Consider the following 27,863-nt stretch of genomic DNA (forward strand, 5'->3'; position numbering starts at 1 on the left):
TAGCCAATGCAGAAGTAACCAAATATAGCTTGGCGTATATTTGAGCAATATATCTTTATTTAACACATATTATATATAATCGATTTAACTGCTTATTACTGTATATGTCTATTCTATACGTCCTCTTATTAACAACAACTAGTGGTAAATGATTTATAATTTCAAGATTGATTTCAATACTCTAAGTACCACATACTCTGCATATTATGACCTACGTTCTATTCCAACCACAAGAGGACAAAACCCAAATAAATAATATTTGACATCGAATTGACGCGATATTATTGGCCGAGAGCTTGATTAATCTATGATATTTATTTTGGATTTGCAAAAATTGGCCTTTTGAACGTTGACGAAACTGCTATCGTAACTTTGGACATACAATTGTAGTGAAGTGAAAAATTGTTGTATTATGAAGAAAGATATATCAATTAGGAACTGTTAGTCGTATAAAATAAAGCTCAGCATTTATTAGTAAAACGAATTAATACGTAAATCGAAGGTTTGTTAACTAATATGGCTATAGTTAGCTTATAAGATCAGAGTATACTTTATTCAAGTAATCTAGCTATAGCTACAGGATAATGTCCAACTGTTTATATGTAGTGTTTAATTTTAATATGAAAATACATATTCAATTTCACAATAAGTAATCTGCTGGCAAAACTTATTTTATTAACGATACAACAAATGAAATGAAAACACAGTTGAGGTATCATTATCATAGGTTATGAGTTTCAGCCAAAATTATCATTAATAAGAACTATTATTTAACATGATATTTTAATGAAACATATTTTCGTATGTGTCTGAAGAAGACTATCTAAACAAAAACACTGCGGTGTCTCGGGAGTTAGTTGCGACTATAATTCCATCATCTCGAGTTTATATATTCCATCTATATCGTATTATATATGGGGTTATTAATTAAATAATATTAAAACAGTGCCATAAAAAATCCACATACAATACAAAAAATCGGACCACTAAGAGGCACGGACACGAAAGTGTGACGAGGAAAAATAATAATTAGAAAAATGTTCCGAACGTTTTCTATTTATGGAATATTTCGTACAATTTAATTAATTTGTATAAGCTATTAGAACAATAAAGCAATAAAACGTAGTGGTTATATAATCTTAGTTGCCAACCGCCATTGAAATAATTTGGTAATTTTAAAAGTGGCGAGTTTACCGCGCTCATTTTGGTACTTTATCAACTTTTAATGACAATATTCAGTTCAATGATAATGACATGAAATCGTTTATTTCAATAGTTTACTGCAAAAGATATTGAAAATATAAACGACCCGGTTGCCGATAAAACTTGAGCGATACAGTTTTGTACAGTCAATGGTGTGACCTACTCATTAGTGTCGGGTTTGGCATTGCCAAAATAGCTGCAAAAAATGCAATACATATATATAAACGAGCTATTAAATTCATTCACTCATTCATTTCACGCCGAATCGTTGTGGATTTAGCGAACTTTTTAATTTCATACCGCAATACAGGATGTATCAAAGGGCAGTAAATTTACGAGGCTTCACTGATTGTTCCTTATTAATGTTGAATAGTTCGTGAGCTATTCGAAAAGAATATTATGTTATCCAACAACAGAAGCTGTTTACTAGGGTCTTTAATTGTAATCACTAGTTAAATCTTCTTTTTCGCTTCGGTTTTGTTGCGGCGGTTGAACTCGGAACCTCGTCAGGAGTAGATATTTAAGTCATTGCATTCAGATTATAAGTTAGTGTGATGTTTGCAAGTATAACCATATTACATTTATGATAACATTTATAATTTTCACTGTAAAATTATACTTCTCTCGAAGAACTCATTTGAAATATTAAAAACTGATTTTCGGTAGTACGCTATTGTAGTGCTTGAGTCTTTAAATGTTAGAATTATATTTGCTCGCATAGGTCGTAATATTTCAGATACATTTTATGATCCGTGATTTGTTAGTATGTTTTTTACAGTTCATTCGCGTGAACAGAACTGATCGTCATAGTCTAATGTTGATAGGTATAAATATGACCAATCAATGCGGATACGTTTGTATAGGGATGGTTATAGAATATTCTTTTTTAAATTACATCAATCCTTTCCCCTTTTTTATTTAAAGCCCCGCGAAGCAGGTGGCTTACAGCAACATACATAAAGGTAATTATGATTTTTCTTATTATCAACTATAGAACCGTCCAATAATAATTAATGAGAAAACTCAACCGGTAATGTATTATATGTTTTATTAATTACTGTGTAAGTCTCAAAGTTCTGTGAAATTTCCTAATTAACGATTCAATCGAGTTAAGCGTGTACCACAATGATCCGAAGAAACGCCATTAAATTGACAATTAAAAAAAAAATTGGTTGAACTTTCACAGATAATTGTATGAGTGAATGTTAAAGACAATTACTTCCACGTTAATTAAAATACTCATATATTTTGCTTCTGTAATTGGATTGTTAGAGATGTTGTTTAAAATGTACTTCTTAGTGTGGTAGGGTTTTGTGCAAGCCCGCCTGGGGAGGTACCACCCAATCATCATATATTTTACCGCTAAGCAGCAATACTTAATATTATTGCGTTCCAGTTTGAAGGGTGAATGAGCGAGTGAGTGAGTGATTTATATCAATTATATCAAACTAATAATACATCTATTTCTCGTTAATGTTATGTACGCTTGTGTATATAACAGTGAGGGTATCACCCTGAACATGATAATTTGTATGTTTATTACGTATATTGTAAGTATAATTATGAAATAAATAAATAAAAAATAAAATCAACTTTTGTCCAAATTTACAAAGAATATAGTTACAGTACGATATACTGCTTAAAGAATTTACAGCATCATTTCTTTTTAATGATAACAAAGATAATGTGTTAGATCACGGGCAAATACTATTCAATAATCTAAACTTTGATTAATTCTTTATGGTAAACTTTCGGGATTAGTTATTGATGAAAATCGACCCTTTTTTTTAAAAAAGCAATAAAGTACAAAAATGTAAACTGACGTTATTATTAAACGTTCCGTTTTAAGCGAAATGTAAATTTAGTATGTATTGTAAATTTAGATGTGATAAACTTCTTACCAGGCAACAATACTGTTGGATAGAAAATTAATTAACTTTGCATTTAATGAAAGAAAACTTATGTGTTTCGAATCTAAAAAAAATATTAATCCTATCTTGAAATTATCCAGTAATTGCAGGTTACAAACATCAAAATGATGATGTGAATCTTGACGCAGTTGGCGTTGGCTGGGGGGTTAAAATAGAAATTTAAGAGTTTTTTTTTAATATCTCATTCACTCCAACGTAAATAATATTCTCTTTAACTCAATAATTAACTATCACTCATGACTACTTTCCTTTCACAACACTACTTAAATAATTTAAATGTTCATTAATTCCTATAGTTTGTTATAATTCCCATGAATTCGTTTGTTTGAGATCAGCAATTTAGCAAAAAATAAGTAGGAACTGCCGAAGCGATCTTCCGGATACGCTATTCATTGCCGAACAGGTCTGTTATTTTTTTTCCTACCACGAAAAGCTTAATAAAGCAGATGAAAGTGAAATATTTGTGATGTAATATTGAAGCTATAGAAGAACTCGTTTAAAAAATAACTTTTACTTTTGTTTTTTATTTTAGCTTCGAAGTAAGTAAAAACTGTAAAAAAAAATTTGGGGTGATTTCGAAAAAATGTGGGTGGAAAATGACATACTCACCTGGCAACACTCGGCTTGGGCTTACTTTTGCTTTAAATATTCTTGTTTTTATTTAAAGTATTAATGTTATTGTTGATTATTATTTATTATAATAAAGTAGTATTAGTACTATTTCTTATTTAAATGACTTTTTTACCTCTGGTTGGTAAGTATATATATATTTAAATAAAAAAAAGAAACGTCATAATCACAACATATAGTAAAATAAATTCACATTAGATGTGTCAAATTAAAAGTTTCGTTACTAATTCTAAATCAAAACCAAGTAAGTAATATATTCGAGTAAAAGCGTAATTTTATGCAAAGATATATTAGATCTTCTGAAAAAATTGAGTCTTTATAAAAACAAACCGTTCTGTACGTGTGAATATAATTTAATTTCTCTTAAGCGGTTGCACCGATTTTCATGGTATTATATTTATTTATGTTTGAGTCCCTGGATGTTTTAGATTGGACTTGGACGAAGTCAGGAAGGACAGCTATTTACATGGTTTTGTCTAGAAGCCATTTTTACGATGTCACTACTGACCTAACCCTAAGCCTAAATCCCTTTAAAACCACAGGTTTCAATTTTATGAATCGATAAGTTGGTTTATCCATCGTATGCATTTTTTACATTACATTAACAGCCTGTAAATTTCCCACTGCTGGGCTAAGGCCTCCTCTCCTTTTGAGGAGAAGGATTTTGAGATTTAAGATGAATGCGTTCTAATCACTGGGCCATCTCGGCTCAAAGTATGATCAGTCAGTAATATGTCCCCACAGACAAAATAAATACGTTACCTGGCCGCTACATATAAGGTTTTCCCGCAAACGTGTACCGAAAACTGGCTTAAAAATCATTCGTTTTCTATCAACCAATGAAAATTAAGTGAAACATAAGATAATTACCAATGTATTAACTTTATAGGTGTCACTATCAATATGAATTCAGTTCCTATTGCATTGAATAAAGCAGCAATGCGAAAGTACGAAGACCTCGAAATACCTTGTGAATCTATTTTAGTGGCTTATGTATGGGTTGACGGCACTGGAATTAATTTACGCTCGAAGGATAGGACTTTCGATTTCGTGCCTAAATCAAACAAAGGTAATGGCTCTCCTTATTGGTTTATCATCTGTTTAATTTTCTTTGTGTAAAGATAATACCTATTTATATTTTCTTCTTTATAGTTTAAATTGGTAACATTCATTTGTAATTTCAAAATTAGGAAGACTACTAATAAATGAAATTTATATTACCTTTATTAAAACATAGAGGTATATACAATGTCAGAGATATTCGTAGTACAAATACATAAGAACCGAGATGACTCAGTGGCCAGAATACATGGATATTAGATTAGGGGATTACGGGTTCAGAACTGGCCAAGCACCATTGAATTATAATTTGCTCAATTTGTCTATATTTCATGCTCGGCTGTGAAAAAAACTCGCTAGTAAAACCATTTATAGAAGTAAATATGCCACATGTTTAAAATAGTTCCTAAACAGGAGACGAAGTTAACCCAGAAGTAGGACAAATTTGGGTTCTAATTTTTTAAAACTTTTTTTAACATAGTACAACCATTCGGCAAACAAAGTCATTTAAACGTACGTTTACTTGTAATTTAATTCGACGGAATTCATATTTTATAATAATAATAATAAAATGAAAAATATAAGCATTCCAGTTATTACACCAAGTCACTTATATCTACACTAATTACTTAACAATTTTTTTTTTTTTATATATTCATACTAATTTGACTAAAAAATTTAGTAAAAATAAAATTTATAAAAAAAATAAACAAAAATAAGTTTAAATCTATTTAGGAAGTACAAAACATCTTTAAAATTCTGGAATATATAGAATTGTTTGAATATAGTATAAAAGGGATCACAAAATATGTCTACATCTCGACAACAAAGTAGGAAGTTATTTAAAAGTTTAACAGCCCTAGCAGTGGGGCTGTTGCTAGCGTGGGGAGAATGCCACATAGGTCAGTAACAAAATAATCTATGTTGCCGTCTTCCAACACCACGCATATATTGGTCGGGAACATACAAATATATGGATTCACGTACAGCAATGCTATCCACTCTATTCACTAAAATTAAATAGTAAAATTTTATATGTGCGGATTCCCGCCTAAGCTGAAGTGTATCTAAACCTACCATTCCTGATACAAACATAGAAGGATAGAGAAAAGGGTAGTACCCATATTTACGTTTTAATAAGTATCTACAGAATTTACGTTGAATTTTTTCTAGCATTATAGTGTACATTGCCTCGCGCGGAGTATCTAATACTTTACATTAGAGGAATGTTTATATGTATAATACATGCACAATATACTAGAGAAGGTTTCTGAAGTGATGTCGTAAATGAACACATTTTTTGCGCTTACATTGAAAATGCTGGCTTAACCGTACGAGATAGATCAAAATAATGTACTACAATATTACACACCTTAAAAAGGTCTTCAAAAAAGTCTGCAATGTCATATGTCTATCTCTTAGGGACAGCCTACAACAGCCATTTCTTATCCTTTACTTTTTACGAGAAATAATGGCTTATTTTCGAAGCGATTTTAAGCAATACAGCATTTATCCTTATCCAATTAAGTATCTTAAATGCGTATCTTTGTGTGTTTAATGTAGATCAATATGGCCCATTACAGAACGTAATTTAAATGAATATTTTCGAAGATATTATAGATTTAAATCGCAAATACATAGCGATTTGTATTGTTGAAAAACTGTGAATTTTGTAAGACATTCTGTAGTATATTTAGTATCAGCACTGCACACGTGCAAAGCCGGGGCGGGTCACTAGTATATGATATAATAGCATAAAATTATTAAAAACATTAAAATTATTAAAAACTCGAGCAAATTTTTTTAAATATAAGGTAAACATTTATAGATTGTAATTGCTTAACAAATTTTACTAAATTGCTCGAAGCCATTTGTTTTGAAAAATGTTTATATAAGTCATAAAAGAAGTATAAATAGTTTGATTCATTTTAATTGATGATGAACTCATCAACCTAGTTACCGATACACGCGTCAAGCCAGCCACCTACTCCCAAATCCTATCTAACAAATCTAGCGGTATCTCATATCTTAATGAAAGGTGATAACAAAATAAAAACTAGCATTTTTTTATCGTCTGACTGGCGACAGTGTAATAAAAATATTGCATAAATATATAAACAATACATTAATGAAAAATGTATCCATGTTCCACAGATAGACAGGCTGTTTTATAAATATTTTTACGTATACGTAAACACAGACACTTAAGTTTTACGGATTAATTATAGGTATGCATACATAACATAAACCTCACATTTATTTTTTATTTTAGCTATCAATATAGTATTAGTACCAAAAATATTTTTGAAGACTGCTTTAGTATTTAATTGTCGCATTATTAAGAGCACTCTACTATATTATAAAAAAATAAAAAAGTATTGCTTTATATTTCTTACCTTTATAACGAGAGGACAGAGCTTTATATTAAATACTAAAAAGTAGCCTATATCCTTGCTTCAGGTTCATTTGGTATCCTAATTTCATCAAATTCAGTTGAGTGATTTGGCTAGGAAAGAGCAGCTATACGATGTCTGATGGGGAGCCCATTTTTCTATATACAGTTAGGCGGACGTACAAATGGGCCACCGTATGGTAAGCGGTAGATGAGTGGATGGTCTAACTATCCAGTCTTGTAGCAGCTCTTCGGTACTACAAAGTAACTTATAATAATACCGTAAACTATGAAGGCAACCCCGATAAGTTATATTGTAAGTGTGATTAAAATCACAATGTTCACAGTTGAAATGTGAATTTTTATCTGTTTGATTGAGGCCGAATTCCGCTTATCGTAATGATAATTAGAATTTCCTCTTTTTCCATTTTTGAATTGAAAATTTTTGTCTGTTTATTTTTAATGTGATTGTTGCGGTTAATATTGTGTTTTTGTATTAAATATCTATCTTGAACCACGTATGCAGTACGGTCGCATGGGTTTGTCGTTATGTTGGGATTATATCGTTTATTTATTGGTTAAGTTATGTGACACGTTCATAGTTGTTAAAGGTCCGACATTATAAGACAGAATCACATCACTAGAAATTATTGGCCAGAAAGTTTTTTACAATTTAGTTAATTAATGCTATAACTTAAATTTGAAAAATTTATAATTAAAGTTGTATATCAATGCTTATTCACTGAACATAATGTAATTTAAAACTTTTAATTAACTCACGACTATCTAAATTATGAAGACTTTTCAGTACCAACAATCTGCAGTGACTATTGAGATATTGATATGCACGTATATTCAAATTTCTTCAAATACACTCTTCCAGTATAAGACCATATTGAAAGGTATAGGTATAGAAATTTTATTAACAGTTATCAGTTATTTTTAATACAATCTTCTTTTCCGACTCGACACAGGAATAAAACATACAAACATAATGTAATCTCATAAATAAATCATTTAATCGGCTTATAACTGACCTGAAACTATAAATTACTGTTATATAAAAGTTCCATAAAAATCAAATCAGTAGTTTTTGTGTACTAGAAAAATCAACAACCTATAACAACAACGTACTTACCTCTATCATTTAGATGTAATAATTTTGAATTTCTATAAATGCAAAGATAACCTTATAAACGATTAGTTATTAATTAGATATTAGTTATTTTTTTAATCAGCTTAATATTTATTTCTTAGCTATTTTAGTTGATTAATCCTTTTAGTATTTTGTATGAAAGAATTTTCTTAAGATATAGTTAACGGGATTTATTAATCGTATGGATGAACACGTAAATCTTAACCGAAGAGTACGAGTTCCAATCTGATACATGTGATTGCACCAGCAAGCATTGGACTATCGTAGTCGAATAAACTCCAAAATATCTCCTCCAGAGGAGAGTAGGCCTTTATATACTACATCACTTTTAAGTCATACGTACGATGCAAAAATTCTTAGCGTTTTTGAAAGCAAAAATCCGATATGACACCCGCGCGTGTCTATGTACTATGTAGATTATGTTACTAATTTAAAAATCTGTAAGCCAGTTAATACAACTGAAAATAGTTTCAACCTAATCTAAACGGTATAGAAATGTATATTAAAATCAGATATACAATGTTTTTACGTGATTAGATAAACAGATATCTGAAAATTTAAATTATACAAAAAATGCGAAAGTAACTCTGTTTGCAGATATCGTAAGCGGTAAGCAGTATTATTATATGTAATAGAAGAGTTTGTTGAACAAATCTATTGAGATCAAAATATTTGTTTTATCGTCAAATTCACTTTATTTTAATTTATTCTCGAATACTTCCAAGAAAAAGTTGACGAAATTGGATTTCGCTTTTTAATAAATTTGAAAAATAAATTACTATACTTTGAGGTTAATCCATGAAATAGCTCTAGAAATATTTAATTGAAATTTTAATAATATCTAATTATACGATAATACCAATTACCTTATGTGACTTTAAAAAAAGTATCTCTTTGATTGAAAATTTACTGTTCATCAAAATTTTGTTATAAGAAAGTTGCTTGTTAATTTTAAATGAACTACGTACCTTCATTTTATTACCATATTTATTTTAATTCCATCAGGTCTAGTTTTCGTGTTACAGCTACTTCCCACAAAATTAAAAATTAACCGTTTTTGTTTCACTTTCGCATTCAGAGAATTTGTTTATTTGAAGAGCGTAGTGTTTTGTTCTGTTTTTTGAGTTAAGTGATTTTTAAATAATGTCATGAAAGTGTAAAAATTGTCCTGACAAGTTTTGTTACATTTGTGGTGACATTACTTTCAAAACTCAGCGAAGTATTTTGACACCAATCGTAATTAAGTTATATGAATAGTATTTTGACTTTTCCATCGGATAAAAAGACAAAGCGTGGTTTCCAGACATCTATTGCGTTACATATGTGGGCCACTGGATTGGCGAAAAGATCTCGATCTATGCTTTTTGCAATCCCTATGATATAGACGGAACCAATGAACCACTCATCTGATTGTTATTTTTGTCTTACTGATACAAAAGGTATTACAATTAAAACAAAAAGCAAAATTAAGTATCTTGAGAATGCATTTATACCACCTTTGCACATAAAGTTTGTGCTTATGAAGAACTTCGTGAAAGCTGTGGACAGGAGTGGTGACGGCTTTTTATATTTGAAAGCAACAAATCCTAAGCTCAGTGAAGCAAAAATTATTTAAGCTATTGATGAAAGATGATATATTTAAGATAATAAGATAGATTTCTTCATTCAATTTTAGACTTCTTTTCTCAAAATTTGGGCGTCATCAGCGATGAACACGGTGAAAGATTCCATCAAGACATTTCTACAATAGAAAAACGATATCAGGGCAAGCCCACGTGGAGCCCACGTATGTTAGCGGATTACTGTTGGACATCGAAACGAGATCTTCCTGAAGCAAAATACAGACGAAAATCATAAAGTAAATTCATAATAATGTTGCAATAAATCGAAATATCTTTTTTGATAAAAATTCAAAAATTTGTAAAGTGTTATAAAATGGTATTACTTGAATTGATATATTTGAATATATTTAAATATTTAAATTGATATATTTAAATACTTGTATTGAGTATATTTTGATTGTTGCATTTAAATAATACACTTAGAACATTTATTTTCTAAAAAGCATCTGGTGCGGTAAAGTCGCCTGAGGATTCGTGATTTCTCAGGCGAACCTTTTTATATACAGCGACGCTTTCATATAAATAATGAGATGCTGAACAGCACAGCAGTGGGAAAAGCAGGTACACGAGTGCATTGTACATGGCCTTTAAGTAATACAATTATGTCCTTTGCATATACTTCGAAACCTTTATTTTTTTAGTGTGTTATACTATCAGGATTTATATAATTGTTTATCATATTATTCCGTTATAGATATTTTTCTATCTATATTATCAATTCCATTCTCAGTTACTACTACAGTTACAGTATTTTCACCACTGTCCCGTAGGAAATCGATGAATTCATATCTATTGTTAACAAAAACTATTTCAATACATATGTATACATTTTACATAGATAACAATCCTTTGTGCACGCGCTCGTCATCTACGTCCAGTGATTTACCAGACACTCATGCAGAACAATCATCAACGTTATCCGTAAACTTATTTAATATTTTAAAACGTTTAATAATTATGGCTAGTATTTTTATTATTAAAGTGTGTCTGGTTGAAGTTAATTTTTTTTTTGCATGGAACACGACCCATTTTATACGACATTTTTTACATATACCACCAGTACCAGTTTAATTATATAAAGTAAATACAAGAAGAACAACAAGAAAGGAATTTCCCGAAAATTATAATTGATTTTTTTATTACACAATTCTCTGGTGGAACTGACAACTTGTGATGCAAGACTAAGGATTAATTACGTTATTACGGGTGCTTAAATTTTATCCACACAATAAGAAAATAAATTACTACATGTGGTATAGTCAAAACTATAAACTAGTAATAAAACTAAAATATAAAGAAAGAAATGTATAGAGTTTCGTAACTGTTCATTTACAGCCGTTCGATTTTTGGTAATATTCATAGCGACAATAATGCATTCTTAAGGTTTCATAAATTTAATATCTATTATAAGAACATCGGCATATTGTGTACCTATCTAGAACAATTCGAAGTTTTTTTGAATATCGTTTGTAACTTACAGATATTTTTTTAATAGATTTTTGCAGTAGTTATTCATTTTGACAATTAAATAACTGATTGAACATCAGTTATAAGAAATTATATATCTATAGGATTTTTCCTTACATCAGGTTTAAATATTTGTGAGATAGTTTAAAAAAAATGTGAAAAATTGATTGAATGAATTAGGTTTATACACTTAGTTAACCGACTACTACTATTCCTACTCATGTGGTTTCATTTAAACCAGACTAAGAGTTCGAATGGCCTAAAGATTTCGCAATATAGTACATTTACTTCTTCCTGTTTTTTTTTTTATTTCTATCAAACGTGATATTGTCCCATCCATACGGATGACGCACCGTGTACCACCGTGTACGTGAGCTTGTTATATAAATTTATAAAAGTTATAATATTCTTACTCTAAGCGTTACAGTCACAACATACATTTAATGGTTACTTAGTATAAAAATAAATAACTTCACAAAATCATTTAACAACTTATTAACGTCCTTCAATGACAATTATATAATATACATGTATGTATATTTTTGTGTAATGGGTTTTAAAATTGGCTGCAAGACCTGATAGAAGACTGACTGACCCATAGACATATGCAACTAGATTACATGTGCGTTTCTTGAAGGTACCGAGTCATATCGGTTCAGAAAAACCGTCGGCGAAAAATGGTTCCAAAGGTTATCACGCTGTTGTGAATTACAATGTTGAAAAATTTGGAACTCTAACACGATCCGATGGGGGAAATTCAGCAGCCATCCAAACAATTTTTCGGAACGTTATCCGGGAAAACGCGGTGGAAGATGCAGATTGATCTTACATAGAGCCAAGCTCAACGTAGAGCCAAAGGATCGAGCTGATAGAAAATAACTTGATCGTTGATAATTTGAGCAGCACTACGTTGAATGTGGTTAAATGAAAGAAGCTGGCACTGGGTGATGAGATCAGTACTCCTTATGGGGCTGAATTTGCGCCTTGTAAAGTTTTAGGTAATTCGGCGTTTGCACATCGAACGCCGCATTGCCTAAAACATGCTGAACTTTTAAGAAGCCAATTTCGCTTTGCCTTCCAAATTGTCGTTTAACTGAACTATGCCAAGAACGCCCAATACTAGCCGTGGCAGGTAGGGGAGTGTTCTTAAAACGAGTGTATATAACGGTAACTTTTTCTTCAGTATTGTTGGGTTTGAATTGAACCAAGTTTATTCGGCTGCAGTCTTAGCGTTTATTTGAATTATAACCTATAGATTGGTTGTAAGCAATATTAAAGGATTTTTTTTTAATTCTCGTCTACTGTCATGCGTATTAATAAAGTCAAGTGATATTATTTTAATAAAACTACCAATAGGTACTGGAACCAATCAGGATAATATTGAAGGTGATTATATTATAATAAGCATTTATTGTAGGCAATTTTTTTATGAATTAGCATATTCGATTATTTACTTGGAATGATTAGGTCTATTCATCGTACCCATATTAAAATAATAAGCCCTGGATAAATATCTCAAGAAGTCTATTGAAATAGGAGCTTAGAATTAATGATTTAGGAGGGCGACGGCCAGGCAGGCCACAAACACGTGATAGTTTTATATACAACAACAGCGGTGTTGAGGGAAGTCTTATTACATGGATCTTAATGTAGGATATATAACATTAAAACGGAAATATAAAAATAAGTGGAACAATTTAATTGTTAAGTTGTTGAATAATTAGCGAAATTTTATATGTCGTGAAAAAATGCCGAAATTGCTATATGTAGGTGGGTTGTAGGTGTAGGTGGTAGGTTGGTGGAATACACATGTGGCAGAATTTCGTTGAAATTGATACATGCAGGTTTCCTCCCGATATTTTCCTTCACCGCCGAGCACGAGATGAATTATAAACACAAATTAAGCACATGAAAATTCAGTGGTGCCTGCCTGGGCTAGAACCCGAAATCATCGGTTAAAATGCACGCGTTCTAACCACTGGACCATCTCGGCTCCATCTGTTCTTGTCGAGCCATAAAAACTGCATTGTTCTTTTATTTTAGTTTTTATTATTTTTACTAAATAAATCTACTTCCTAGAAAAAACATTTCAATTTAATCTGACAACACCAATCGATATTCATTATGGTTTCTTGTTTCAAGTCAGTATCAAATAAAAATTCGAAATTGATTTTATATAAGTGTATAAATTACACCTTTTTATGGGATGATATTTCGTAACCGTTTTGTATCTGTTTTTTTAAGAACGTTATATTAACGAATTCAAATATCTGAAGTAGATAAATAAATATCTGTGCTTCAGACATGAGCGCTCTTTTCTAGGATTCACATAATCATAGCTTACAATATTTATTTTTTAAAAATTTCTCGTTTAAATATATTGCTTAGAAGATTAAAAAAATAAACTTGAAAATTTTATATTGGATAGGCTCGCAATAAAAATCTAACCATTTATTTTAAATATGGTTATGTATTTTCAAAAAATTCAAACTTTTAATACATTTTATGTAGTATTTCAAAAGCTCTAACTTGTCAATCAATCAAGGGAGTTTTATTTTCATGAAACACGATCTATTGAAATTGGACGTTGGATTACGTCAACTCCAAAATTTATAGAAAATTCACATCGTATTCATATAAAAGATTTTTTACATCCAAAAAGTGACTTATGTTGAATGCGCTTATCTCAGGAACTGCCTATAGAATAAAATTTACACGGATAACAGTGCTGATTATAACTTCATCTCTTAACTACTGAGAAATTAAAAAAAAAACTACAATTAGCCCTAATATAAATATATTACGGCTATAATTAATAAAATTAATGGTCTATTTTATTCAACGATAGTAATATTATATAATAAGAATAATATACAACAAATAAAATTTATTAAATGAAACACAAAAGATCAAAAATTATAATAATAAAAGAGGAAATCAAAAACGCAAGGGCGCAGAAGAAAAAATGAAAAAATCATTTGTTGGTCTAATGGCTTGATATATAGAGCCGCAGATTCCAAAGAGTTAGATGAGTGTCACTCTCGGACCACGAAAATACGATTTGATGCATATCTCTTGTTATGATTTGATACGTATTATGACTGTGTTAATATATATTTATTCTTTATGGTAAATTATTTGCCATTAAGAATATAAATATAGTTATATATGAGCGTTACAATAACATGTATACATATTAGACACTATGTAACTCACTACTATGTGACGGAGCCAAAAATCCCAATTTCGATATGGAAATTTTATACGTACAACTAATTTTAATCGATGTTACGTTTATTTTCCAGATTTACCAATTTGGTACTTTGATGGGAGCAATACGTTCCAAGCCAGCTCTGACAACTCTGACACGTACATCTTCCCAGAAGTGATTTATCATGATCCGTTTCGACGCGGCAACCATTTACTGGTTTTGGCAGACACTTATCAATACAATTACCAGCCAACCGGTTAGTAAAGAAGTGTTACTGATTACGTATGTAATTTATTGTCTATTATGTATGTAATTTGTAATCTATTCTTAATGTATAAAACGTATGATTTATTTATATTTTTCTTATACTTTATAAAACTACAATTGTATTAATTACTGGTATAATTTATATAAATTTATTCACGTTATCAACTATTGCACTTAATTTAATAATAAATACTAAAGCGAAGTATAAAATCGCCTCAACATTTAGTGTCGAATAAACTTTTTCTAGCACTTGATAAATCTAGCCTTTAAAATCTATTTACATTTTTTTTCTTTTTCAAATGTTAATATGACTTAATATATGAATGCAGATGGACGATTGTACAACCTGTCGGTTAGTGGTTACCACCGTCCATAAACATCGGCTCAGTAACAAATATAAATAATTCCATATTCCGGCAATACACCGCCAATCGTGAGAATGAAAACAGACATTATTTTACCTCTCATGACTATTTGTGAGTGAATAGTGTTTACTCAGCGAGCTTGCACAGCGCCCAAATACCGAGTACAAAACATGCTGACCGATACACCGCTTGCACATGTTTTATCACATTTAAAGTTCCTTTATATAATATTTAAAACCCAAGTTAGTGGAACAGTTTAAAAGTTTATACAGAAATATGGTAGATCTTCAAAACTTATGATTAATGATAAATATAAAGAAATATAGTAAGCAATTTAATCGTATAAAATATTAGAGCGTTTCCAATGTTATAATAAATAAATGGAATTAGAGTGAATAAATAAATAAAATTAATATAAGACTAATTATATAATTGCTTATTGTATTGACAATAGTATAATATTATTTGCTTATTTTTTTCATGACAATTCAACCGTATTACTGAAAGGAAATTATTTCTAGTTAGTACTTCCTGCACAATAACTAGAGCGTTCGTTATTTCCAGAAATATTTATTATTGTTGCTATGAACAATATATTGAATGTAGGTACTTATATTTGTAGAGTAATTCTATACTATCGTTAGTAAAATATTGAATATGGAACATTCAGAAGAGCATGAAAAAGTAAATTTTATATTTACTTTTGAAAAGTTATTACCACTTTCCTTAAAGCAAAAACAAATAAATAAGAGACTATGACTTTTTTAATCAAATTATTAATATAAGTTTGAATTGTTTACTTTGGTGTATATAAATATTTCATTGCTTAAATCTTACGCTGCACTATGGTATATTTATACTCACTATAACACTCTTTGTAGCATCCAATCATCGAAAGAATTGCACATTAGTATGTGAGAAGGGTGAAGTAGAAGAGCCGTGGTTTGGTTTCAACCAGGAGTTTTTCTTAACGACAACAGATAACAGACCACTGGGCTGGCCACCGGGAGGCTTTCCTGCCCCACCTGGCCCGTACTATTGCGCGATCGGTGCCAACAAAATAGTTGCTAGGGATCTAATGGAGTCATTCTGTAGGTAAGATCGAATAGTTATATTATACAATGACATTTTTTTAATAATTAATTGTTTTATATTACTTGTTTATATTTATGATATAATACTATACAGTGTTCGCTTATGAAAAAAAACATAGAATACAGATCAGGAAGATGTATAAGAGGCAAGACTTTAAGTGACAAATGTAAAAACACTCTTTAATCATGCTCTTCTGCCGGTTATACGCTTTGCCTGCCTTATATAGTAGTTGAATTATTCAAGTGTACATGGGTGGCTTTATCCGATACTACTAGGAATAGCGACAAACGCGCACTTTAATAAGCTATTAAAATAATAGATAATAATTAGAAAAAAATACTTGAGAAATCTCTTTATTTAGTTGAGAGACAAATTCCTTGATTTTATAGAAAAACATCCGGTATTATTGCATGATCTGCTACTGTTGTATAACAACAAATTCTGGGTAATGATATTAATATTTTTCTTTATTTCAGTGAGATTGTCAATTACATAATCCAATTTATTTTTCATGCCGTGAAAACGGATAGAATTCTTAAACATGTGGTGTTATCTCACACCTCCGAATTTCTTGCTCGTGCGGCAACGCAAGGCTATCCCAGCTGCGGAACGTCATAAATAGTATACGCAAAGCCTCCACCCCCATGTACCCAGTGTTACATCCTATCTTATAAGCTCTAGTTATGAGGCTCTCTGCCCTCTCCTTCTGGACCATTACGGTCTCACAGAAGGAGGCTACGGTCCCGATATTATTGCTTGCCAGGAGAAGTCTGACCCGGATCAGTCTCCCCGCGCAATCATGCGCCGTTTGGACATGGGGCATGCTTGCAGCGTATGCTGTACCACAGTCCACGTAACAATAGATACATTATCATCACCTCACCTTACATAGGTGTTCTCCAAATATGAAATCTCCAAAAAATTATATGGAAATCTACAAAAACACTGTTACACTAAATATATACACTCATTACAACAAAACATTATTTTATTGTTTTAGTTTATGTTCAACTTCTAATAATAATTTACACAACGCTCTAACGGTATATACTCACAAGCTTCTGTGTGCGCGGTATTACCCGCGTTTAACGTTATTGCTTCGCCACCGAGGGTGTTAGCGTGATGTTATATACTTTATATTTATCCGCAAAAAGACTTTTTCTAATTTTACAGTAAATCCTGAAAAAATCTCGTACAAACAAAAATTAAACAAACTCTTTAGCTTAACATCCATTTAGTTTATTGTGTGTATTCATCATTAATTTCCAGTATTACTGACATTCAAATGAAATCATTTTCTTTATATGAAACAGAGTATAAAATTGTCTAAGGTTCTCGTGCTGGCATATTACAAAAGTTGTTTTTTTTTTTATAATAAATACTGTGGCATATATGATATCAATATACATCAATATAAATGTACGGCTTATTCAAAGAAAAGTTGTCAATAAATACAAATAATATTCCTTTGATTTGATTTTTGCCTCTGTATTTTTCTGACTACATTTTTTTTATTATTTTAGTCAAAATAATTGCGTTTACTGTATCAACTTGAATTATTTATATTTAATTTATTCTGACAGAGTTCATTAAATAGGGAGACAAAATGTCTTATTGACTAAGATAAACAGAAGTTTAAATTGAAAGTGAAACTTGACGGGATGAGATAAGATGTCACAAATCAAGCGATAGTGATAATTATTTGTCTTTGCCAAATAAACATGGCAATACAGAATATAAATTTTAAATATTTATAATTCTTTATCTATATTTAAAGTTTACAAGATTATATGCGAAATTAATAATAATAGGTACATGAATTATGGTAGTGTATATTAATGTTATAGATGCAAGAGTGTGTTTTTTTTTTGGTATATGAAGCAAGCGAGCAGGATGTTCACCTGATGGAAAGTTACTATAACCGCACATGGACATCGGTAATACCGGGGGGCTTGCAGGTGCATTGCCGGCCCTTAGGAAATACGTTATTTTTTGAGGATCCCCAAGTCGTTTGCAAAAACCGTTGGTTTGTTCCGCTTTTACGCAGTATCATACCCGTGCATAGCTGTTTTATTGACTAGTAGCAGTAGCATTCTCGTATCGCGTGCCATATGGTAACCATTCTATCAGTTATTGTAGTTTACCATTGTTTTCACGTGAGATAGAGCGCCAGAAAGAGCGAATGAATATTTGTGTTATTATAATACTCACCGAATGCTCACCGAATCGCCGTCTGTAGCGTGCCTTTCGCGAACCGTTTGGGGACCGGAAAATTATTCTCAGTGACAATTACTATTGCCGCTCCGTGCATGATCCATGTCGGTGTTGGTCAATGATGGAAAGGTCTAGTGGGCAAAGTATCCAACCACTATAATATAAATAATTTTATTTTTGAGCTCCTAGCGCATGGTGTGAGATGACTATACCGGTAGAGGGCAGACTTTTTAAATGTATTTGGAATATATGGAATACATTTATATATTTGTATACCAATTATTCTGAAATAATTAAATCACTATATATTAAGCAAACACATGTTTGTGTCTGGAACAGCACATTTGTCGCTATAGCAATAATGTCCTTAAATAGAGGATTAGTTTGGTATTATTAACCCTTAAAACTTTTATACACTCGAAAACCTTTTTGTCATATTATGAAGTCAACTGTATTACATCACTTTGAAATTGGACGCAATGGACAACGCTATTAATTTATCATAAATATAATAACATTAAATCGACATCGCCCGTTAGAACCAAATACTTAAACCTAGTCAAGCACTGCTGATTGTGCACGAACTTAACAATTTGAATTTAATTTATATCAGCTGCGAAACACAACATCCTATGTACTAAAATGTATTTTTGAAACAAAATACTTCATAATATAACTTTCATATGTTGATATGATAGTTTCGTAAATACATAATATAAATATTACATAAATCAATCAAACTATATGCGTGCTTTCTACAGAATTGGAATATTTTACTATCTATGATTTTATTCACGGCCAAGAGTCTATAAATTTTTTTATGTCCGTAGGTGTTGCCTTTATGCGGGTGTGCGAATAAACGGCATTAACCCTGGAACCACTCCTTCTCAATGGAATTTTCAGGTAATTGCGTCATCGGCTGAATCGTACCAAAGCCCCTTTAAATATAATTTAAAGACACGTCTATAAATTGCTTCAAAATTTAAGGTTCGAATAATGCTTACTACAAATAATAAATAAAAAATATTCAATATATCTATAGCAATAAATAGTTATAAATACCCCCTGATAAGTAAATTCCTTCATTATTATAAAGGTATTATTCGATAAGAACTGTTTTTTTTATTTACTAATTGATAGTCGACCGTTTTGATTTTTTATTTGAGCTTATCCTGTATTTATCATTTACTGGTATACCTTTACTGGTATGCGGACGAGCAAATGGATTACTGATGGTGAGTCGTCACCATTACCCTTAGAAGTTAACCGTCTCTTACATAGCTAATATTACGCCACTAACCTATATACCTTTGCCTCTAAGTGTTGTAAATTCAAAATCTCTAAATATATTTAAAAAACGATTAAGAACCCATATATTAGAGGATTTCACTGAGCTTGCTTAATATCATTATCTGTTATTATTTGTAATATCTTAATTGTAGTTATAATTTTAAAATTTCCTTTGTAAGCGAACTTTGTTCTTTTTGGAAATAAACTTCTTAAACCTAACCAAGGGAACTGAGATCTTATGTCTCTTATGACTGCAGCTACTTACCCTTCAAATCGAAATATAACAATATTTAGTATTGCTGCATGGCGGTAGAATATAATCATGATGAGTGGATGGTACTTACCCAGACAGGACTGCACAAAGCCCTACCACCAAGTAAATTTGATTTGTTAAAAAAAATTTAACACGAATTTATAAAAAATGCATAGAGGTTTATAATATCTATTGCAGAAACTGTTTCAAATGAATATAATCAACGAATTTAGAAACATTGTTATTTATTACTTTAGCTGAATCTAATGTAGATGATTTAAAATGAAATGTTATTTTATCAGCTATGTTATCAAAAAATATTTCAAATAATTTAAAAATTTACTTCTAATTCAGAATTTGTGTATCTACGACCTGTGTTCAATTTGATTGGTATTATTTCCTTTTTAGGTTTTCCTCAAACACTTCCAATAAAAACCCCTGTGTCCTTTATTCCATCATCGGAAGTCAAGATTTTGTTCTTTATGTATAAAGACTTAGTATAAATGCATATTGTTTTAAAAATTTTGGAATAGTTATTGACGCATTCTAGAAAGGCTACGTTTCGATTCCACTGCTTCATACCATATAGGTCGTATAATTTATTTCTACTATTATATAGTAGCCCAGTCACTAAACTTTAATTTTGTATTATTATAAAATGATTTCATTTTGTCGTTAGATCTAAATTAGATAATTTACACGCTCCAATATCTTTAAAACAATTTAATTTATTAGCCGTTATTGGCCTATAAAGATATTTTTAATATTTAGCTTGGATGTATATTTATTGTGTTATAAAATTTGTTTGTATAATATAACATTACAAATACATTAGGTTTCAAATCTATTTTCTTTGCACAAAGTACGATTTCTTACAAATATTCTTACATAATAATACAGAACTTTTTGAAAGAAAGGGTGACAACCATTGTATAGACACGAGGAGGAAAGATAAACTAATAACACCTAGTTTCCGACTTCGCAAAGTTAATACACCCTTCTTGGGGCACGGTATTCGTCTCTTTAATACGATTCCACAATTAGTTTAAACTAATCCTATTAAAAAATTTAAAGTACATATAAAAAAAAAACATTGATAAATAAGGCACACTATTAATTAACACAATATTATTTTAATGATAAATAGCGAGGGCCCAGTATTTGTTGATTTCTAGGCAGAATATATAAAAATTTAATTATACTTTTATGACATACTCTGTAATTAAAATGAAATAGAGTAACTGAGTTTCTTGCCGGTACTTCTCGATAGAAAGCATTTTCCGATCCGGGGGTATCTCTATATTCTTCAACACTATAAACTATGACTATTCAAAAGTGCTTTTATGAGTGTACTTGAATGAATTTTTTTTTTTTCTTTGCTTTATATGATTCATGTTAAGCACTCTTTTTCTTCTTACCCGATAGATTCCCCTATGACTAGAATTTGCTGTAGAGCCAAGTCTACGCCATCTTATAATAAATCTTACGCTAAAACGGCCCCGGTTTCTAAAGGACATCCATCAAACGTCTTAAACTAACTGTGATATTGATATGATATATTATATAATCGAGATTTTAGTTTATCAACAATAAAAGTTATTTTTTCTACAAGTTTTTTTAACTATATGATTTATTTGACTAAAGATTTTTGTGTATCGGTTGCAATTTTGTCAGTATTCGAGAAAGTTTGGGGCTTATCAACACCTTTTCTCTCTAACTATAAAGTTATTTGAAACAAACATACATAAATAACAATAAATATATACAAAGTTAACAAATTTTGTAATGTAGGTAAATTATACGTGAGTACTTAGTCAAACGAAACTTTAAACATAAACATAATTAGTATTCGATAAAACATTTTTAAATATAAAAAGCCGAGATTACTCAGTGGTTAGAATACTTTATTTTTTGTCTATAATTGCGGATCCTAACCTGGCCAGAGTACCTCAAAATGTACATACTTTTAAAAAAAACTCATTCTCTCATATTGCAGTTTTCAAGTGGATAGGTTACCTTTGTCCAGCAATTGGTTATTTAAAGACTATTACTTTATTTAAAAGTATAAAGTTTGATAATAAAATATTATTTCTGTTCAGCTTCTAATTTAAAAATATATTGGCTATGTGAATAATGTGCAAACTCTTGTTTTACTGTTATCAGGATTTTAACTATAACATATTTGTTTGAATATTAATTCACATAAAACCTGATAACATAATAGCTATAGGCCTATCAGAGAAAAAATTCCACGTGTACAAATAAACAAGGCCTTCGGATAGTTGTCCTTCAATTTTTATCTGATTTTCTGATATATATAATTCTTAAATTTTTTTGTGTCGTTGTATGTTATTTATTAACGGAATTATACATTTTTAATTTTTATAAAATGCGTAAAAGGGCGATCTGTTGATCAGTGGTCATCACTGTCAATAGATATATTAACCATTCCTTACATCACCAGTGCGCCACCAATGTTGGGAACCAAGATGTCATGCTTCTGGTGCCTTCAGTTACACTGGTTCACTCCCCCTCAAATCGGAACACAAAAATACTAAGTATTGCTGTTTGGCGGTAGAATAGCTGATAAGTGGGTGGCAACTACAGAAACGGGCTTGCAAATAGCATTGAGCCGAGATGGCCCAGTGGCTAGAACGCGTACATCTTAACCGATGATTTCGGGTTTTTAAGAAACTTAGCGAAATCAGAAAAGAGCTCAAAACTGCCCGTAGGTATTACGTCAACATTAGTATCTAATAAGGATCAAAGGGAATATTACAGGAAGTGCTCATTTTTTAAGGAACTTATCAAACTGATTTATATATTGTTAATTTCTTAACGTCCTTCTGAGCGATTCCTTACAGGTCCATACTTTCATCACTCTCATGAATGGTACGCACAGACCAAAACTGCAAAATAGCTTTGTACGCTTTCTGAGTCGTAAAAGTGTAAACACTGCTAATATCCTTACTCTGGCTTGCTACTCGAATTCCTTAGCTAAAAAACTCGATAATATCTATCGGTGTCAATCGGGGTACTTGAAAGCGTCTAAACCATTATTACTTAAAAAAAATATAACCCAACACTTTAATTTGCTTTAAACAAACCAAAAATATCTTTAGCCCCATTTTTTTCTTAATACAAATGAAAAAGATCCAAATCATACAAATGAAAGGAAATTAAACACTTACATCATAAGTCGCGCTAACACAAACGTCCGATTGTCCGAGACCCCAAAACAAACTGGCCACTTTTCAGATAATCGTGGTTGGTCTTTGTGCAAGTCCGTCTGGGTAGGTACCACCCACTCATCAGACACTCTACCACCAAACAGCAGTACTCATTATTATTGTGTACCGGTTCGTAGGGTGATTGAACCAGTGTAACGACAGGCACAAAGAACTTAATATCTTAGTTTCCAAGGTTGATGGCGCATTGGCGATGTAAGGAATGGTTAATATTTCTTACAGCGCTTTTGTCTATGGGCAGTGGTGACCACTTACCATTAGGTGGCCCATATGCTCCTATGCCAACCTATGCCATAAAAAAACATTATAAAAGTATATACATAAAATAAATAAATATAAAAATATAAATCTAACAAGACATATAATGTTCAATCGTCACTACATCGTCAAACGTTTACTAGGTTGGACCAAGTCCAGGGATCAAAGCGGCTGATGATTTATGGATGGCTCGTTATATCCTCAGTCGGCTTGCTGAGGAATATGGAACTGTTGCTTCATTTGAACCACAACCGATACCCGACTGGCCTGGAAACGGTACATTTGTGTACTTTTCGACCAAAGACATGAGAGAAGAGGATGGAATTTTGTAAGTAAAATAAGCTTTCAGAAAAAAAAAAATTTTTCTTTCAATAAATACTTTGGTAGAAACTAATAATATACATATTTTTTACGTTAAATAATCAAATGATTCAACGAGACTTTGATATAATCTCTGTAATCCCTTTGAACCTGGACACAATAACAAAGCTTTTATCTTTGTTTTAAATATTAAAAATAAAATATATATCTTAGACATATATGTTATTTTCGTATAGAGTTATAGAAAGAGCAATAGACAAGTTGTCACGACGTCACGGCATTCACATCAATGAGTACGACGCGAATAACGGCGCTGACAACACTAGACGACTCACCGGCAAGAATGGAATGCCTCATATACGCGACTTCACTGCGGGTAATATAAAGTTGATTACAAAGGTTCATTTAACACTTGAGCTAAAACGTAAGACACTTATCATGTAGTCTATCGCAAAACAGCAATACTTTGTATTTTTGGGTCCGGATTGAAGGCTGAATGAGTTCTTAGTTCCCAGGGTTGGTGACGTAATGGTGTTATGAGTAATGATTCATATTTCTTACACTAGTAAGGTATATGGGCAGTGGCAACCACTTACCATTAGATGGTCAAAACACTATGATCCAGTGTGCTTTGTTGAAATCCACATGTGGCAGAATTTTATACGATACGTGCTATTTCATTTCCGATCGAAGTTTCCTTTACCACCGCGCTCTAGATAATAATAATTCATCACACGGCTGCTCTGACAAAAACTGAACTGCAAAGTGAAAAAAATACAGCTTGTGGATTTTAACGATACGATACACTATAAGGTCAAATATGTTAAAGTCATGATTAGGTCATCATTTGAAAGTTATTGTACAATAAAGGAGGCCTGGCTGCAGAAGGATATCATTAAAACTAAAAATGGCTTAAAACATTGTGTAGATGGTTTGGAGAGATCACGACATCTCTATTTAGACCAGCTGTATTGAAAGTTGAAATTGCTCTAATAATTGCCAAGCTTCTTAAAAAATAAAGAAACTAACATATATACATAATTGATGAAAACATCACGCTCATTTTTGGGACAGTCGTGTAATTTAGCACATTAAGAAAACTCCTTGGCATTTGCCCTTGACCGCGCATTCTTCGCTTAAGATTCACGTTTTCTAGCCACTGGTCATGCTCAACTAATATCGATAAAGTAATCTGTGCTCATCGAGTACAACAAAAACTCTTGAAGTAAATAATTGATTTTGTATCGTGCTGATAACGATGCAGTCAATACTTATTTTTTTATAAATAACACTGCGAGTGATTTTGTATGTTTACTGGCAAAGAGTGTTTACTTATATGCTACTGATATTACTATATTTTTATACGAGAATTTCGGATTATGAGAACTAAATATGAGAGTTGTGAAATATACAGTGTTACTTATGAGCACAATAAAATGGCGTTACTATAAGTAAATATACAATCAATTTACGCACGCTCATAAAATACGTATATTTAAAGAGATCGCTGGAATATTTCGACATGAAACTTGTACCATTATATTTAGCGTGTTTCAGAGGTTTTTGGCTTAACGTTATCATTTAGTGTAATTCAACGTATAACGAAGCCACAGCAACTTGACCCTTGGTATACTAAAAAGATTTTAATTGGCATGTTAGTAATGATGTTTATTTTTTCAAATAGATATTTCCTTAAATAAAAGGAAAAAGAATCGACCAAACAGATACCTACTGGTGACTTAATCCATGTCAATTAAAAGGAGGATATTTTTGTTATTACATATCTTACAAGGAGAACACGAGATTAATATTAAATAGCTTCATATAGAAATACCAAAACTGTTAATAAAACAAAAATACTACAATAATGCTTATAAAAGGAACGCTATGTAAAAATAAAATTGCATAAATTATTATGTGAGCATATTTCAATGCTTGCAGTCAATGAGATTAACACTCTTTTGTGCGAAGTATTTAATCACAATGGTATTGTGTCAAGGAATAATAGGGTTCGTTTGGATTATTAAAATACAATGCAAGCAAATATTCCGAATGGCAAAAACATATAGGGATTATTTATAATATAAATTAAGTCCTAATACTCGGTTTATTTAATTAATCAATCTTTATTGTACATACCAGTAATCGATTTTTTTTTAATTACGAGAAACGAGTCGATATATGAATCGTTACATTAATCGTTATTTTAATCGTTTTAAGCATTCACATGTTATGTACAGTCGGGGTAAGAAATGGTTCGTCCCCTTAAGGTCTATTTTCGTGTGCTCAGTATGCGCTATAATCTGCTTTACCGATTGAGTATGACATATTGAGTTAGAAAAGGTTTGTCACCTTAAGATCTATTTTCGTGTGCTCAGTATGAGCGATAATCTGCTTTGCCCATTGAGTATGACATATTGCGTCGCAATGTACACTATTCTGAACCTAGTTATCATACTATGTTAGATTAATTTGATGTGCAGTTTTCTGTTTAATGCTTTAGTTTCAAAATGTACTAAGAGTTTACGACTTGATAAAGGAATGAATTTGAAAACTGACGAAGGTTTTCTTACTCCGACTGTACATGCGACTTCGAAACTTACAGAGACTTTTTATAGGAAAAATATTTTTTTTATTAATTAAAGCAACCGGGCATGAGTCGTTTAGGTTATTATATAAGTTTAATATCGATTTGTATCGTTATCGTACTTTCAGATTAGTTTTAGTATTGTTTACAAGTCGTTCAGTCAATTCAGGCTTGCTATTTACCGATCAGAAGATAAGGCAAAAATTAATAGTCAGTAACTACATTATAGATATTACATTTAATCCAATGTATGAAGATGACCGATACTAATGCTTAAAAAAAAATACTTTTATAATTATTATTATACTATCAGTGAATATAACGAATCGTGTTTTGATTATAATTACTGGACTTAAAAAACAATGATATAAGAGCCGCCTAACAATGTAAAAAGCCGCTGGATCGATCTGAGCCCCTGGGCTATTGTTATCCCCACATCGAAAACAAGTTTTAAGGAGTAAATAGGAACGTTAGTAATTCCATATAATGGGAGCATTATTGTTACTATTCTTTAAAATATATACATATACATATGACGGCGACTGCGATAGATCAGCGGCACGCCCATCATCGTTAGGAGCTTCTGGTACAGGTTTCATGGCGTAGGTCTCAGGCAAAAAAACCACGACGATACGATATGACAATTATTGTACCTTATGTAGGTAATTAGCAATCACAATTTATAAAGTAGGTATATTATAACCATCCGAGTTGCGTGAACCAACGATCCCGTTTGGAAGACCCAAACTGTATCAGATACTTGATACAGATAATTAGCTTCCGACTCATCGCTTTCAAACGAATTCAAAATGTGACAGTAGTTCCTTCAAACGATTCCGATCACGTGACTCATTATGTCATGGCGTTCACACCCTACAGATACAACAAAATCATCTAAGTTAATAATTCTACATAATCGACGACATGTATATGTATATTGTCAGGTGTTGCAAACCGATGTTGCTCCGTACGTATTCCACGGCAAGTATCTGAAGACAAACGCGGCTACTTAGAAGACCGCCGGCCTGCTGCGAATGCTGATCCATATCGTTTGATTTCTATTATACTCAGGACCTGTATATTCGATGAATAGAAAAATATGACTTCCGACATGTTAGGAAAATTTAACGCTTTTGTTTTGTATAACTATCGTGAAGATTAAACTTTTCATTATCAAATGTTTAAGTGGTGTTTTTTTTTAATTGTTGATTTATATTTATGTATTATTTTAAGTATTAATTTTTACGGAAGCTTTCCGTTTAACTTTGGATTTCTCAGATTCTGGTTCTGTTAT

The 27,863-nt window shown here is 31.3% G+C and overlaps 1 protein-coding gene across 1 annotated transcript; it reads left to right on the forward strand.

Annotated features, from left to right (window-relative positions):
- Positions 1 to 3,952: 3,952 nt before the first annotated feature.
- On the forward strand, positions 3,953 to 27,754 carry LOC125064181 (glutamine synthetase 2 cytoplasmic-like). Its single transcript, XM_047671101.1, has 8 exons — positions 3,953 to 4,008; positions 4,654 to 4,833; positions 14,766 to 14,927; positions 16,185 to 16,398; positions 19,443 to 19,515; positions 23,805 to 23,989; positions 24,219 to 24,358; positions 27,514 to 27,754. Exons 1-8 carry the CDS (start codon positions 3,963 to 3,965, stop codon positions 27,660 to 27,662), a joined length of 1,149 nt encoding a protein of 382 aa, XP_047527057.1. The 5' UTR covers positions 3,953 to 3,962; the 3' UTR covers positions 27,663 to 27,754.
- The last annotated feature ends 109 nt before the right edge of the window (positions 27,755 to 27,863 follow it).

This window comes from Vanessa atalanta, chromosome 5, assembly GCF_905147765.1.
Source record: "Vanessa atalanta chromosome 5, ilVanAtal1.2, whole genome shotgun sequence".
Classification (NCBI taxonomy): domain Eukaryota; kingdom Metazoa; phylum Arthropoda; class Insecta; order Lepidoptera; family Nymphalidae; genus Vanessa; species Vanessa atalanta.